Source organism: Eubalaena glacialis, chromosome 10 (assembly GCF_028564815.1).
Source record: "Eubalaena glacialis isolate mEubGla1 chromosome 10, mEubGla1.1.hap2.+ XY, whole genome shotgun sequence".
Taxonomy (NCBI): Eukaryota; Metazoa; Chordata; class Mammalia; order Artiodactyla; family Balaenidae; genus Eubalaena; species Eubalaena glacialis.
Genome location: NC_083725.1, coordinates 20,026,751 through 20,044,460, shown reverse-complemented (window position 1 = coordinate 20,044,460; position 17,710 = coordinate 20,026,751). Strand labels below are relative to the sequence as shown.

The window sequence follows — 17,710 nt, the reverse complement described above, 5'->3', positions numbered from 1 at the left end:
TTTATTATTATTTCAAGTAATTACTTGTCATTATAATTTCAAGTAATCTGTCATTAACTTGTAATATTTTTCTTCTGTTTATGTTAAAAAAAAAAGAAAGAAAGTAAACTATCTTTATGCCAAGAGCTATTACAAACTAAAAAGTAAACATGGTCCTGGATCCTCTGTCAGTCTGTAAAATAAACAGGCAGCAAAGATGGTGAAACACATGTAAGCAGGAGTTTTATTTTTTGATTTCAAAATTAATTTTTGTAAAGTATATTTAATTCCCATTTCTATATTTCCTAAACTTCACATTTTCTCTAACTTTACACTAATCCTTTTTTCAAACCATTTACACTAATCTTCAAACCATTTTCCCTGTCTCCATAGGCATTAAAATGAATAATTCAAGGATAATTTTTTCCCCTACAATCGTCCACAAGAAATCATCCCAGTTGCTTATTGTTTTGTTCTATCCAGATTATAATCAAAAGCTAGAAAATCGCTTCTGTGAAATTAGATAGCTTGCTGCAGCTGACAACAGTTAGCCGTGCTGCTAAACCATGCGTGACACCCATTAAATCACATCATTTATTTCAATGTGCTTTCCTATAATCTTGTTCTGGAAGTCTCATTTGTTATACGCAGAAACCAGTGAAACGACATCCTTCCAGTGCTTCATATTTCCTGATTCATAACAGAATGATCTAAGTATGCACAAAGTCATGACATCAGAATTCATGTATATTATTTTCAAATGTGCACACTATTTCCAAAGCTTCTAAAAGATTTAACTCCTAGCTTAAAGTATGTCTGCTAGGCAAAACATGCACACAAATGTTTCCATGCCTAAATATATGCCCCAAAACTAAGAAAAAAAAAATCTGTTTAAAGACCCTTTTCATGGGCTTCCCTGGTGGCGCAGTGGTTGAGAATCTGCCTGCCAATGCAGGGGACACGGGTTCGAGCCCTGGTCTGGGAAGATCCCACATGCCGCGGAGCAACTAGGCCCGTGAGCCACAACTACTGAGCCTGCGCGTCTGGAGCCTGTGCTCTGCAACAAGAGAGGCAACGATAGTGAGAGGCCTGCGCACCGCGATGAAGAGCGGCCCCCGCTAGCCACAACTAGAGAAAGCCCTCGCACAGAAACGAAGACCCAACACAGCCAAAAATAAATAAATAAATAAATAAAATTTAAAAAAAAAAAAAAAAAGACCCTTTTCATTAGATTTCAGGTGAAGTGAGCTTACAGAAGTTTAACTACGCACAGTTCATTATTTGGTTATCTTATACTTTGGAATTAATTTCTCCTGATGTATCATGGAAGTTCTGAAGAAAGACCTGGATTTAAATCTTAGGTCTGCCACTTAACAGCTACATCACCCTGGATAATTTTTAATTTCCTCAGCTCCTATTTTGCCATCTATAAAATCAAATCAATATCACCTACCTCACAGGTTGTTGGCAAGATTAGATAACACAATGCATATCAAACTGTCATGTAAAAAAAAAAAAAAAAAAACCAAACTGTCATGTAATAGGGTCATGCTGCAGCTAAGTGCCTAGCACATACTAAGCATCTGAATTTTAGCTTTCATCATTAATGTTGGTATTTTAAGCACAGCGACAATAATTTGATAAAATATAACCTAAGTTAATTTTTTAAACATAAGATCTTCTCTTTAAATAAAACTTCTTTGCTTAGAATATCCAGTTTCAAAACCATCACACAAAAGACTGACTACTGACTTTTTCTGCTCAGGCTCCTCTATCTACTGAGGATGCCCTTTCCATGCCTCCTCTTTATTTTCTTCCTCCAATCTCTGAATCCCTACTCTTTAACTCATTGTTGAGTTATGGGAGATGCAGACGTAGATATCCTATGTAGATCTCGTAACTAAAATATAAGTAAAAGAGTACTGAAAATGAAGAACTTCATAACAGGGACTCAAATATTTGTCAATTCAAAGATTGGACAGTTGTAAGCACAACGCAAAATAATTTCACTTCTTCCTTTTCTAAAGAATCTACTGCTGGGTACTCTAAGAACTAAAAAATAAGTATAACTAAAAGTGACAATTCTTTGTGTATTTGCTAATCAAAAGGATTTCTAAGTCCAAAAAAAGCAGTTTGGGAACACTGTCACACTTATAGATTAAAATCTCATTCCTAAAGAGAATTTAGCAAGAGTGCTATGCTTTCTAGAAATTTAACCTAATATATTAATTTTAGTGCTTCCCTGGTGGCGCAGTGGTTGAGAATCTGCCTGCCAATGCAGGGGACACGGGTTCGAGCCCTGGTCTGGGAAGATCCCACATGCCGCGGAGCAACTAGGCCTGTGAGCCACAATTACTGAGCCTGCGCATCTGGAGCCTGTGCTCTGCAACAAGAGAGGCCGCGATAATGAGAGGCCCGTGCACCGCGATGAAGAGTGGCCCCCACTTGCCGCAACTAGAGAAAGCCCTCCCACAGAAACGAAGACCCAACACAGCCATAAATAAATAAATAAATAAACCCAAAGTTTAAAAAAAAAAAAGATATTAATTTTACCGTCAAGAAAGTGCAGTCAGAAGTTAATAATAACTTTACTGAAGAAATCAAAAGTTGATAACTTTATCAAGTATATTAGAAATCCAGCCATTGTGCACTTAAAAATCATTAAGAGGATTTTCTATATGTCTGACAAGATTATGGACAAATAATAGACATTTTTCCAAGTTACTATAAGAAATATATACTTTTAGGACTTCCCTGGTGGTCCAGTGGTTAAGACTCCACGCTTCCACTGCAAGGGACACAGGTTCAATCCCTGGTTGGGGAACTAAGATCCCACATGCCACGTGGTGCAGCCAAAAAATTTTTTTAAAAAAAGAAAGAAAGAAATACATAATTTTTTCAAAGTTAAAGAATAAGTTAAATTTACCTGAACATTATACTACCTGAATATCTGAAGCATAACTATGCAACCTAGAAGTAGTAGAAAATGATACAACATAACTTTATTATATGCTCTATTCCAGTGAAGGTATCAAATTCACAAATGACTTACCCTTTGAGCTCTTTCTTTTAAATCTTGATCTTGAGCTAAAAACGATTCCAATTTTTTCTGAACATCTGTAAGCTTTTCTGGATTGATTCTTTTGTAACAAAAAGATAAAGGTTAAACTAAGACATCTCAATTTTAGAAACTGAAAACAGTACACAGCATTTTCTATTTTCCTCAGTATTTTTATAATCTATAACATTATTTCTCATCTATGACCCAGATTAGACTGAAATTACACTAGACAGAAATTTGACTCTGCATATTTTGAATAATGCAGGAAAAAGAAATGTAAAATTAGACATTTTCTCTAAACAACCCATGCTGAGTGAGTGAAAGATTAGGTTAACACCACAATTAGCAATGTTCACGTCTTAAGTCTTTAAGGATAGAAAGTAGCCTCTTGTGGGAGGTGGATCATCAATGAAATGGAATAAATGAAAGCAAACGTCATTTTTATACGATTTCCGTTTTCAGTCAAATACCATAAAACAAAAGTCAAATAATAAACAAGTAGCCAAGGGTATAAATATTGTTTTCCTTATCTAGAAATCAGGCATAACATAATAGAATGGTTACTTAAATCTGCCCAGGTTTAGAATGAAAATTACAGGAAAGAATGTAATTCTTACAAGCATCTATTCTAGGTTTCACAAAGGAAACTCCACTTGTTTCCCTGATTTTAGACTGAACAATTTTGTTCCCGAAAAGCTGGAGTGGTAATAGGTGGTGGCAGATGAGGTGTTTTTTACTTTTTTTAATTACAGACAATATCAAAATATACAAAGGTAGAAAACTTTCACTCAGCCTCAACAATTATCAACTCACACCCAATCCTGTTTCATCTAAACTCTTATCCACTCCTCCACCACATCTCACCACCCTCCCAGGTTATTTTCCTCCAAATGAAAGCAGGGTGTTTCAAGGGCCCCAATATAAGTGAGACTACAATCAATTCTGCTGACACTCAATCTAAACATCTTCAATGACAGGAGAGGACAATCCTCTGAAATAGACGGACAACCCCAAAAATAAGTTCATCCAAGAGGCTTAATCCTTTCAACCATCAATGTCTCCTGATGCTAATAAGGTCTCTTTTTCATCTTGTTTTCTCCGCTGACAGTCTTCTAAAAAGTTGTTAAAAACAAAACAAACAAAAAGTCCAAAATCAGACAGCAGAAAAGCTTAGAGGGAGGAGGGAATTAGGTATACATAATTAGGCATAATAATTCCATGCCTTCATTTTTCTAACAATAATATCAAGACAGCAAATAGTTCTTACTTGATTTCCTTCACAGGCACTTTCTTCTGAAGAAGCTGCTGCACCATCCCTTTTTCTTCTGAGGGAAGCAAAATTAATAAAGCTTCACCATCCTCTTTGTACCTAGACAAAAAACAAACAAAATCTCTTCCACATTAATGCAATCTGCACTTTACATTTTAACAGTCTGATGAACAGGTAACAAGAAAGCAAGTTCACCAAATTAGTAAATATTAGGAATACCATTTTTTTTAACATCTGTGACAACAGAAAACTAGGGCTCTTGAACACCTTTCTCAAAATTCATCACTAGTTACAATTCCCATTGATTTTTAGGCTATACCACAGTAGAAGAAACAAATCAATTAAGAAGAATTTCTTAAATAACGGTCTACCTATAGCAAGGAGACAATTTCTCATTCAAGTCACAAGACTGCTGTAATAAAACTAATCATTTAATAAACATGGCTCCCAATACATTAAGGAAATCTAATCATCTTCCTGGAAATTTTTCTTCTATGTTGGGAATAACATGGTTCAGAGTTCAGAGGCATCAGTTATAAGGAATGGATCTCTGCTCTGCTGAAAAACTTACCTCTAATCCGTGATTTCTCTTCCTTCACCTAGTACAGGTGCACCATCAAAAATTTCTATGTAAGTGGGCCATAAGGCACCCCATAGTTACTTAAGCTTCTCGTGCTACTTATATACAGATTTCCTTGACACCTTAGATATTACATGCAAGCAGTAAGACAGAATAGAATCAGGTATTTGTAGAAATTTCTTAAAGACACAAAAGAAAAAGTAATCTCAAAGCATTCTCTTCAGGGTTCATGCTATAAACATGAGGGGCAAATAAATTTTTATAGTTAACCAAATAAACTATTTACTGAGAAATTTTGTGCCCGGTATAAATTGTGAAGAACACAAATAAATAGAAGATGAATATCCCTGCCTTCAGTGATCCAACAATATGGTTACCAGAAAAGACAAACTCACACAAAAGCAAGAGACTCAAAAAACAGTCCCAAAATGGTAAATCACCAAGTGTCAAAGGATAACCACTGGCAATAAAGCGCCATGAACTCAGAAGTGAAAGGAGGACACTAAGGGTTAGCCAGAGAAAAAGAGAAACATGTCACAGCAGATGGAATTTGAGGTGGGCCTTAAAAATGGATAGAAAGGGAAAAGCTAAGGTATTCCAAAGAGGAAAAATGGCATGAACAAAGGAGCGGGAACCAGAAAATACAAGACAAACACAGAGTAAACTAAAGATAGGAGAAATTCAACTGAAGCCAGTGTATGTGAGTGCACAGCAGGAAAGATTGCCGGAAGGTACATGAGAGTCTGGTTTTAGAGGACCTTGGATAAGTCTCTAGAGAGACCAACTACCACTGTATATAAGCAGACCTTTATCACCGTACACTGGAGGGAAAATGACTTTGTTGACTTATTGTCAATCCAAAGACCGAAGAGCAAATTTCACCTCACATGTTGATTTCAAAATTCTATTCCTACACAAAAGGGTAAAAAAACTCCAGTGTAATACCATTACAAAAGTATGTGTGTTTATATATTTTTATGTGTACCCAGACACATAGAAAAGTATGAAATAAAATATCAAAAGTATTAAAAGGTTTAAGTTAATTCATAAATTTTAAAAAATTAAGGGGCTACTATATGCCAGGCACTGAAATAGAGTGATAAAACAGATACAGTTCTGGCTGTCACAGAGCTTACAGACTATTAGGGATAGACATAAAACCCATAATAACAATAAAGTGATATGACTGCTACAGTAGACATATGGGAAGCTACAAGAACACATAACACAGAGCTCCACACAATGTGCTCTAGGAGTTTAAAAAAAAAAAAAAAAAAAAAAACTGCCCTGAGAAAATGACATCTAAGAGCTGAGATTTAAAGAACAATCAGGAATTAGTCAACTGTTAGGGGAGAGTCAAGTTTTCCAGGGGGAAAACAGCATTTGAGAGAGTCCAGTGGGTAGTTTTGTCTACTTCGTGCTTGTTCGTTTTTTCCATGTTTTCTAAATGCTTGTGTATTAAACAGGGAGACGAGAGTAACTAAGCATACATTTACTCCTTTTACAAAGAATCTGTTTCATAACTGAAAAACTTCTTCACTGTATTTTAATACAGACTAGTATGACCCAAATGTTTCATCTTAATTTACTATGAAGAAATATGAATTTAAAGCATTTCCCCTAAGCACTGTTGGACTAAACTATCTGTGAGCAGACATTATTAGTCTATGAAGTAGTGAGGCAACTGAACAAACAAGATATCTGAGAGACATCACAACTTCTGAAATTTTAAAATTTTACCAAGGACAGGGTGAAGGTCAAAGAGGACAGAAATCAGTTAATACTGACTCACTATGTATGCACTTACCAAATACCCTCAAAGCAGCCCAACTCTTGAGGTAAAATCAGTTACCTTCATAAGTAAAAAAGCTTATTTCATGTGGCACAAAGAAAAACAATTAGGAATAAGGGAGATGAGTGGGTTGAAGGATAACAAACGTTTCTAACATTCTACATCCAAATTCAGAGATGGAGAGAGAAAATAAAAAGGCTTCCAAAGTCTACTTAGGCCAGAGCTGTAGCAAAGGGGTAAAGAGAAATCTCTAGGATATCAAAAAGGAATCCAATGAAGATCTCGATCTTCAGACTGACTCATAAGCAAGAATAAGTCTAACCATCTACATCTATCTTATCTACCCATTCATGCATCCAGGGATAATCTAGGAGGATAAGTCATGAGTAAAGTCATAAAGGGGCCATATTCAAATGTTTAACAGAATATACCTAACAGAATATATACATAAAAGGCTAAGGTTAAGACAGACTGCAACACTGAAATTTAGAAGAAAAAGATTCCTAAAGGAAAATGGAAAAACATGTCCAAAGTCGAATCCCACAAAGCAAGCATCTTTTAATAAAGATCATCACTGGTTATTTTACCTATTTTACATCACACACATTTTTTCCCAGAAACAATGTAAAGCACAAATTATCTCCCACATACCAACACCCAAAATTTTCCAGTAAGCTTTTATTTCAAAAAGAAAAGCACTTTTAAAAAAGCATAAGCACATTTGTCCCCCTTTTTTTAAAATGCTTACAAGAATAATCTATTTACCCACGAGCTAGCTTTTATATTTCCAAAGCAATATCCAAGGCCCAAGGCTAAAAATATGCATAGAGAAATAAATGTTCTTCATAAGACCTACATTTTAAAGTTCTATATATTTAGACAGATTATTTTAAGAAACACTGTAGGCATCAAAAAAAAAAAAAAGCCCTGCATCTGAAACACAACAAAAAGTCTCATTTTTACCATCAGTGTTAATACCATGTTACATTTATGTAACTCTTCAGAATTTATGATAAGCTTCATTTTACATTAATTTGCCAATCTTAAAAGCAAGCAACCAATAGAGGAAGCAAATAAAAAAGTTCCTGAAAGGCCAAGAAATTGGCCTAAATAAATAAATAATCAGCTGATGACTACACTTTCAATTCCATACTCCTTTTCAACTATACCAGGATTCTGTCCAGAAAGAAGGATCCTCAATAGATTGACCATAACTGTCTGATATCAGGAAACTTACTTCTACACCTTACACCTCACTTGTATCTCTAGCTAAAATAGGAGATCCAGACCACTGACTCTTGGATCCCAATGGTAATTCTTCCATTGAAATAACCTTGAAACAATATGGCCAGAGGAAGGGAAAAAGGCCTTGCCATTCTGGCAATAGTTTGCCTCCTACCCAAGAACCATTAATCCTCCAATTCAGATTCCTCAACACAAACTCCATTCTAGTTGAGTCTTTAAATGGCCCTTAAACCTTGCTCACTCCTACCTTCAACAACTGCTGCAGCAGGATCTGACCGTGTTCACAACTGCCACTCTGAGTTCTCCCAGCCTGGTTCTCCAGGTTATCAATCAGGTTATAAAAGAATGTGTAGAATGATTCGACTTTTGTAATTTAAAAATATATATATACAAACATACACGAAAAAGACATTTTTCTAGGTGGTAGAATATGGGTGGTTTAACTGTTTTGCCCATTGTCTCAAATTTGTATAATAAATAAGCATTTCTTTTGTAATAAAACACAAGTTATTAAAAACAAGTAAAAACTTTATAAGCTTTAAAAATCTACATCTTTTATATAACTTACCTTGTTTAACACATCCTAGTACTACCAATATTAGTGTATTCTCTTATCTTGACCATTAAATTAACATGTATGAATTTGACTTTCAGACCTAACATATATCGTATGTACCTAAAAGCTGGTGACTAAATATTTGGTGGGTGAAAAAATGCAAACAAACCACTAGAAGTTGCACTAGCAGATGAAATACTGGATTTGGAATCAAGAGAACTGATTTCAAGTCCCAGTTCTACTATTCATTAGCTTTATAACCTTGGATAATGAGTCATTTTATCACTATATGTTGCATTTTCTTATTTATAAATTACACAGTTTGAATGAGACGATCTAGGTCCCTTTAGGACCTTAATTCTACACCTGTGACTGTATTAATATACTAGTCATTGTTCACAATACAAGTATGATCAAGAGGTGGAGAAATGGGGACAACTGTTGGTCACACTCTGCTATGCCACAGCCCTTCTCTCTTTTGTCCCCGCCCTGTGTCTGCTTCTATCCTCCCTATGCCTTAGCCTTACCTGTGGCAACCAGCCCCAAGAGTTCCTAACAATGTGGGAGGACAGTGCAGTCAGCCATGCAGAGGCAGACAGACAGCCATAAGAATCGGAGTTCAATTGTTCTGCCCCTCCTGCACAACATGGTACAAAGAAGAGCTTATTCCAGGATCTAAAGATACTACACGAGATTTAAAAAAGAAAAAGAAAGACTGGGAAATATTCCGGGAAAGATGAAGTCATCTGCAGCCTAAGATCTTAGAAATACAAACAGGTATACCACATAGGCTCAACAGTTTGACAAATGAGGTTCACCATAAAATAGCTGGAAAGAAACCAAGCTGGCTAACATGCGTTGCATGGAAAGCTTCTAGCAAACTGATTAAGTATAAGGATTTATGAAGTTCACAGGGAAAGGGTAGAAATCATTAAACTCCGTCAACTCTGTCCCCAGAAAAGAATTTTTTTTTTGAAAAAGACTAAAGTTTTAATAGATTAAACATAAAAAGAAAACCTATACAAAAGTGGTACTGATACTACCTAAAATTATACTTTTAGGAACCTGAGGGATATGATTAATCCCATTTTACAAGAGAAGAAACCGAGGCTTAAAGAGGTTAAGAACACAAGGTCCAAGGGTACACAGCCATCAGGTGACGAAGCCATGTCCAAACCTAAACTTCTTGACTTTTAAGGACAGTGTTTGATCAACTATGGGATATCTGTCTCTCACAGTCCAAATAAAGAAGGAAAATGCGTATATTTTTAGTTTATCCTCATGACCATGAATGGCAGCAAACTTAAATAGAAATATCTACTTTCCTTCTCCAAGTACCTGCCTTTCATACATTCTAGAAGCCCTGCATGGAAGCAACGGCCACCAGACTTCATTAAATGAAAACGGCTAGTTTGGGGCACACTGACAAGAACATGAGCTGTAGAGTCAGAAAGACCTAAGTATAAATCCCAGCCATGGTACTTCCTGAGTGATCTTAGACACATTTTACCTCAGAATCTCTGAGAAACAGTTTTTTAATAAGAAGACCTCTCTCATAAGGTTATTATAAAGGCTAAATGAGTTCATTCATATTCACCCAGCTATGTGTTAGGAAGTGAATGGCTAAGCCACAACCCATCATTCACTGTGGAGGTGCAGAAGGGGGCAGGGAAGAAGCTACCCTGGCCAAAAAAACAAGTGATATAGTCAAACCTCCTCGTAAACATACCAATGACAAGCCTCCTGGGAAACAAACATGGTAGATCTGCTAGCATGAGAGTCCTCATCTATGAGATACTAAGACGATGTACCAGGTTTGTTTACAGTCTATGCATTTAAGGAGTAGGTCTCTGGGGTCAGCTTTGTAACTATACCAGTGGCCCATCTGTGTAAATGATAAACCTCATATATCACTTAGAGACTCTGAGGTTAATCTGGGCCACAGGACACCCTGATGTGGCAAGAATGCACCTGCGGAGCTGTAATGGAGGTCCCAGCCCTCTTCCTGCTTCACCTATACCGCGTGATTACCTTTGTACTTGAAATTACATACTAGTGAAGTCTGACATTAGGTGTGGTAGGCAGCTTCTAAATTATTGGCTCCCAATACAGTAAGTTCCCTACACACAAATCTTCAAGTTGCGAACTTTCAAAGATGCGAACGTGCGTTCGCATGTCCAATCACGTAAGTTAGTTCATGTGTCTGGAGTACATTGTCATGTGCATGCAAACTCTACAAGTGGTTGTGTTTTTTTGTACTTTACTGTACAGTACTGTATAGAGTACAGTAATACTGTACAGTATCGTTATTTCAAGCTAGATCTGCAAGAGGACGACTTCACTGAACCCTTTGCTGTACACCACGAGGAGCTTACTAATGAAGACCTGATGGAATTGGAGGCCCAGAGAAAGGACCAAGAGAGACAAGAGGAAGAAGAAGTAACTGAAGAACCGAAGAGATTCACGACGCAGGAAATGGCAAGGGGATTTTCTTTATTTGAGGAGGCACTGATAAGTTTTGTAGGCATAGGACCCTTATGTAGAACGGTACACAAAGGTTGCAGCAGCCGTTCAGAATGCAATCCAGTGCTACCATGTCATCTATGATGAGAAAAAAAGAGCTACTACCCAGACATCACTGGATTGTTTTTTCAAGAGGGTAGATAGAGTTGAATCCAACAAGGAACCAGAAACCGTGCCATCAACGTCAGGCGTGAGTGAAACTGCAGCTTGCCCTAACGTCTCCCACTGCTGACAATCCTTCAGTTCTACCATCTCCCACCTCCTCTCCCTCCTCCAGTCAGTAACTCTTCTTGCCTGTTCACTCGATGCCAGCCCCTGTATGTGAGCTGTTGTACTATACTACTGTACTCTTCAAGGTACTGTACTGTGAGATTTAAAATGTTTTCTTTATTTTTTGTTTGTTTTTTACATATTATTTGTGTGAAAAGTATTATAAACCTATTACAGTACAGTACTATATAGCCGATTGTGTTGGTTGGGTACCTAGGCTAACTTTGTTGGACTTACAAACAAATTGGACTTATGAATGCGCTCTCGGAACGGAACTCGTTTGTATGTAGGGGACTTAACTGTAATCTGGGCCTCCTGGCCAAGATGAAGTGTTGACACTGCTCTTGGCAATGATTTTTTGTGTGCGACACCAAAAGCAAAGGCAACAAAAGCAAAAACAAACAAGTGGGACTACATCAAACTAAAAAGCTCCTGCACAGAAAAGGAAACCATCGACAAAATAAAAAGGCAACCTACTGAATGGGAGAAAATATTTGCAAACCATATATCTGGTAAGTTCTAAAATATTCAAGGGGGCTTCCCTGGTGGCGCAGTGGTTAAGAATCCGCCTGCCAATGCAGGGGACACGGGTTGAAGCGCTGGTCAGGGAAGATCCCACATGCGGCGGAGCAACTAAGCCCATGCGCCACAACTACTGAGCCCGCACTCTAGAGCCCGCAAGCCACAGCTACTGAGCCCACGTGCCACAACTACTGAAGCCCACGTGCCTAGAGCCCGTGCTCTGCAACAAGAGAAGCCACCGCAATGAGAAGCCTGCGCACCACAATGAAGAGTAGCCCCCGCTCACCACAACTAGAGAAAAGCCCGCACGCAGCAACGAAGACCCAATGCAGCCATAAATAAATAAATAAATAAATTTATTTTAAAAACCAAAATAAAATAAAATAAAATATTCAAGGAATTCACACAATAGCAAAAACCAAAGAATCTCATTCAAAAAATGGGCAGAAGACTTGAGTAGACATTTTTTTCAAAGAAGACATACAAATGGTCAACAGGTACATGAAAAGGTTCTTAACATCACTAATCATCAGAGAAATGCAAATCAAAACCACTATAAGATATCACCTCACACCTGTCAGAATGGCTATTATACAAAAAAAGATTGGAAATGACAAGTGTTGGCAAGGATGTGGACAAAAGGGAATCCTTGTGCACTGTTGGTGGGAATGTAAATTGGTGCAGTCAGTATAGAAAACAGTATGGAGGTTCCTCAAAAAAATTAAAAATAGAACTACCATGTGATCCAGCAATTCCACTTCTGGGTATTTATCCAAAGAAAAGAAAAACAATAACTCAAAAAGATATATGCACCCCCATGTTCACTGCAGCATTATTTACAATTGCCAAGATATGAAAGCAACCTAAGTGTCCACCAATGGATGAATGGATAAAGAAGATGTAGTATACATATACAATGGAATATTATTTGGCATTAAAAAGAATGAAATTTTGCCATTTGCAACAACATGAAAGGACCTTAAGGGCATTACACTATAGAAAATACGTCAGGAGCAGGTGGGGCAAAAATAGATTTAAAAAAATAATAAGTGAAATAAGTCAGAGAAAGACAAATACTGTATGATCTCACTTATACGTGGAATCTAAAAACAAACAAACAAAAAACCAAGCTCATAAATACAGAGAACAGATTGGTGGTTGCCAGGGGCAGGGGGCAGGGAGTAGACAAAATGGGAGAAGGGGAACAAAATTCCAGTTATAAAATAAGTCATGCGGATGTAACGTACAGCACGGTGACTACAGTTAATAATACTGTACTGTATATTTGAAAGTTGCTAAGAGAGTAGACCTTAAAAGTTCTCATCACAAGAAAAAAAAATTCTGTAACTATGTATGGTAACAGATTAGATTTATTTTGATGATCATTTTGCAAAATATACAAATACTGAATTGTTACGTTGTACACCTGAAACTAATATAATGTTGTATGTCAATTATTAAAAAAAAAAACGGAATTTGACTTCTGAGTCTAGGTCATAAAAGACATTGCTGCTTCCACCGTACTCCTTCTTCCCCTCTCATTTGCTCTCTCTGATGAGGCCAGCTGCCACACTGTGAGAAGCCCTCTGAAGAGGAGGACCACATGGAAAGGAACTGAAAGACACCTCTGACCAACAGCCAGCAAGAGAATGAATCCTGTCAACAAGCACATGCGTGAGCTTGGAAAGAGACCCAGCCCCAGTTGAGCCTTAAAGTACCTGTGACACCTTGATTTGCAACCGTGTGACAGACCCAAGAGCCAGAGGACCCAAATGAGTCACACGTGAATTCCTGACCCACAGATACCATGAGATAATATATGGTTCTTGCTTCAAGCCACTAAGTTGTGGGGTAATTCATTACATCACAATAGATAATTTATATGTTATCTCTGATTCATGAGTCTGACTTGAGAAACTAATTGTGTTATCTCAAGTGCCTCCTCCGTTCCAGACCCTGTTCTAAGTGCTCTGGAACCATCAATTAAGTAGACAAACTCCTTTGCCTTTATGGAGCTTACACTCTAATGAAGAGAAAAAGAAAAAAACAGTAAATAAAATAAGTAAATGCTCTAGTATATTTGAAGGTGATAAGTGCTATGGAAAAAAGATAATATAGAGCAAGGTAAGGAGGAGTGGTTGGGGCAGTGTAAAGAAAGACAGCCATGTGGATACTTGAGGAAAAAGCATTCCAGTGGAAGAAACATAATATAAAGGCTTTGAGGCAAAAATATGCCTGGCTTGCAGGAGAAATAGCAAGACCAGTGTGGAGCAAGGGAACAAGCGGAGAATAATAACAAGGGGAGAATAACAGGAAATAAGATTGGAGGGGGGTTGAATAGCATAGGCCCACTGGCTTTTACTCTGAGTGAAATGGGGAGCCATCAGAGGAGTTCCATGATCTGAGTTGTGTTTTTAAAAGATCACTCTGTCTGCTGTATTGAGAATAGACAGCAGGAGAGCAAGGGGGAAGTGCTAGGAAATAAGAGACCCCTAAGAAATATCAGCCCCCTTATCTACCTCTCTAGCTATAGTGGTCATACTCTACCCCAGCTCAATGCTTTTTGATGCAAAATAAAGCATTGGCTTTGCCTTTTTGCTTTAAATCCTAGATAACAACAAAGGCAGAAGGCCATGTGAGGAAGCACCAGCCTCTATCTAGGAGGAGCTGAGTAAAGTTAGCATCTTCAGTCAACGAAGGAATCAAAGTAATAAGAATTTTCGCTAGCAAAGACTGTTTCTATCTTATACCTAAGATATACACAGTATGTTTCAGTAAATTAATGCTCATAGAAATTGTATTTTCACTTTTATTATTTCAATTTACAAACCAATTAAAGACACTACTTAAAAAATTCTCATTATCTATTCCATAAAGTACTAGTATTTACCACAAACCATGAACTCTGCACAAGTTATCACATTAGAAATTTTAACTACTTCCCATCTTCATATTTGCTGCTGTTAATCTAAACTGATGCAAGCCAGTGTGCAATGCAAAGAACTGGCCTCTGCTGCCCCCTACTGGAATCACATTTTGCTACCTAAATCTCCCACAAAATCTGAGATCCACAAAATGCAGCCAGGCAAATAAGGCTCAGTTGAAATACTGCTGGAATTTTACCACTACTCTGGAAAACCAAGCAGTTATATATATAAAGTCCCAACTCTTATATATAAACTCCCAACTGTTTAAATATACACAGTTATATATAAGCTCCCGTCTTCCACCCACAGACCCCTACTGCCCAAATAAAAGCATTTTAAAAATTAGGAGTATCTGATATGTAAGGACTTTCCATTCCCAAATCCTTTTTATTTTCAACTGGGCATTTTTATAAGAAACAGAAGAGCTTGGTTTTATGAGTACTAAAAACTACAAGCCCTAAAGACATTCGCTTTTAAGTGGTAGAATGTATCACAGAACACGGCTTTAAAAAACTATATTCATATTCCTTGCCTCATTTGTCTCCTAAACGAGATCATTTTGTTAAAAGGGGTGTGGATATTTAAGAAAACAGAAATTTCTCTCAATTGCTAAAGATCAAAAGAATTTTAAATAGGTGAATAAATTAAAACAGAATAAAGCACTTAAGGCAACAAGTACCTAAACCACCCTTTATTTTTAGCTAAAACATAGAAAGGAAAAAAACAGATTCCCCAAACCTTAGCTATTTTGCCACAAAGCAGTGAATTCATTTCTCAATATTCATATAGTATAGTTCACTTCCAAAAGCAAACACTATCTGGCAACCTAGTTTTAATTACAGCATATACACAGGATTTTAATTAGTTTCGAACTTTAATTTAGCTTTTATTCAATTCAATTATGCAGTCTGATGGCCCACAAAACTTTCTAATTATCTCTAAGCCCATTAATGGTAACTTTTAACTTTTTGCAGTTTGGTTCTTTTTTTTATTAGACTGACAAAGAAAAAATAAGCATTACATATCCTAAACCTTTCCACTAACTATACATCTAAAATAGTCAATTCAAAATATTTTTAATTGGTTACAAAGGGTCAAACAGGCTTGTACTTTAAAAATTAAGACCATATTAGAAACTACATTATAATAGTTTTTCAAATTGGTATTCTCTCTTCAAACACAATCATTGTGATGTTGTACCTCCTCTTCACCTCCACAGTCATTAAAACCAATTTAATGCTTACCATGGCATGTTCAACTACATAAAATTTTTAACAACTTCTCCAGGAACCAAGCACCCTGAAATATTTCCCCTTCTTGAAACTTTTCCTGATATACTGAGATGTCAAATAATCTTCATATAGGATGAATAATTTTAAAATACTGCTAAATGTATTCTATAAAGGAATCAGTTTAACCTGTCCATGCCCACACCATTGGCACATCTAAAAAGCCTGTCTGGCCTGGTCCAATACACTAATGAGAGATGATATCCACCAACCTCACCTATCCAGAGGCCCACAGGGCCATGAAATGCAAATGTGTGCACAGATACATGTACAAATTCATACATGCTACACATTTACTGAGGAGAATTAAACAGTGGTAAAATATTAATTCCACCAACCACTACTAATGACTTCTCTAAATATGTCACTATGAAAGATAATCCAAACATGTACCCAACACAAAGACCACTGATGCACCATGTACCTTCTTACAAAATGGAAAACAAAGCTGCTGTTCTACCTACGTTCCATTTACTTAGATCCCACTAGAAACCAAAAGGTTACCAGTCTAAAGACAAGTCTGTCTGAATGTACAATGAAATCATACACAGAGCCTAGATCTAACTCTATTACTTGCTCAAATTATATAATTAATTACAATAAAAAAGACTTACTTTTGAATCCTCTAGTACAATCCTACTGTTAAATAGTTTTATCTTTCACTATTGTACTATTCTCTCCTTTCCTTCTTCATGCTGGTCAAAAGAAATGCATTTAATTTAAATGAGTACATTTTGATCATAGCCCATGTTTAACAGCCCACAGGGTAAATCTGAATCAATCGAAAAATGTTTAAACATTAAAACAGTTTATGAAAATTAGAAAATTATAGGAAGAAGGAGCTCTATACCCTGTTAGGCTGTAGAACAGGAAAAACCTCCACTTCAACGGAAACAACAACAAAATTGACCAAACACAAACAAAAAATCTTTTTCCCTTTAAAGCCATCCAAGAACAGTAGATACAAAGAAATTTAAGAGACTCAACTCCAAAGGGACTTCCTAGATAAGCAAAGGATAGAGGACACATTCAAACTTGAGGCCACTGGCTGAAATGGGTGCAGGGCAGATAGAAAAGCAAGCCTGCTGGCGAATGACAGACTTTGCTTAGATGAGGATTTCTTTTTTTTTTTTTAAGATTTATTTATTATTTATTTATTTTATTTATTTTTGGCTGCATCAGGTCTTCTGGTTGCGGCATGCGGAATCTTCGTTGAGGCATGTGGGATCTTTCGTTGTGGCACACGGGCTCTTCGTTGCAGTGCACAGACTCTTTGTCGCGGTGCGCGGGCTTCTCTCTAGTTGCAGCGTGTGGGTTTTTCTCTTCTCTAGTTGTGGCGCACAGGCTCCAGGGCGCGTGGGCTCTGTAGTGTGCAGCACGCAGGCTCTCTACTCGAGGCACGCGAGCTCAGCAGTTGTGGCCAGCGGGCTTAGTTGCCCCACGGCATGTGGGATCTTACTTCCCTGACCAGGGATCGAACCCGTGCCCCCTGCATTGCAAGGCGAATTCTTTACCACTGGACCACCAGGGAAGTCCCTAGATGAGGATTTAAATCTTGGGTCTTAAAGATCCTGCCATCCCTGGGAACTCATTAAATAGAAGTTGGTGGCTTAATAATCAGAAGTAACTTGGTCCATTTAAACCAACAGTTGGTATATCTTCCATCATTAAGCATTAATGTCTCACCGACATCCAT

General features: G+C 37.2%; 1 protein-coding gene across 1 annotated transcript in view; it reads right to left on the bottom strand.

The window, feature by feature from the left end:
* Window positions 1-17,710, bottom strand: part of DDX10 (DEAD-box helicase 10) — a 269,882-nt gene that overhangs the window by 220,592 nt on the left and 31,580 nt on the right. Inside the window, exons 10-11 of the mRNA XM_061203899.1 lie at window positions 4,308-4,409; window positions 3,032-3,119 (exon numbers count right to left, since the gene is read on the bottom strand). Of these exons, the coding sequence (XP_061059882.1) occupies window positions 3,032-3,119; window positions 4,308-4,409 (190 nt within the window). The remainder of the gene's footprint in view (window positions 1-3,031; window positions 3,120-4,307; window positions 4,410-17,710) is intronic.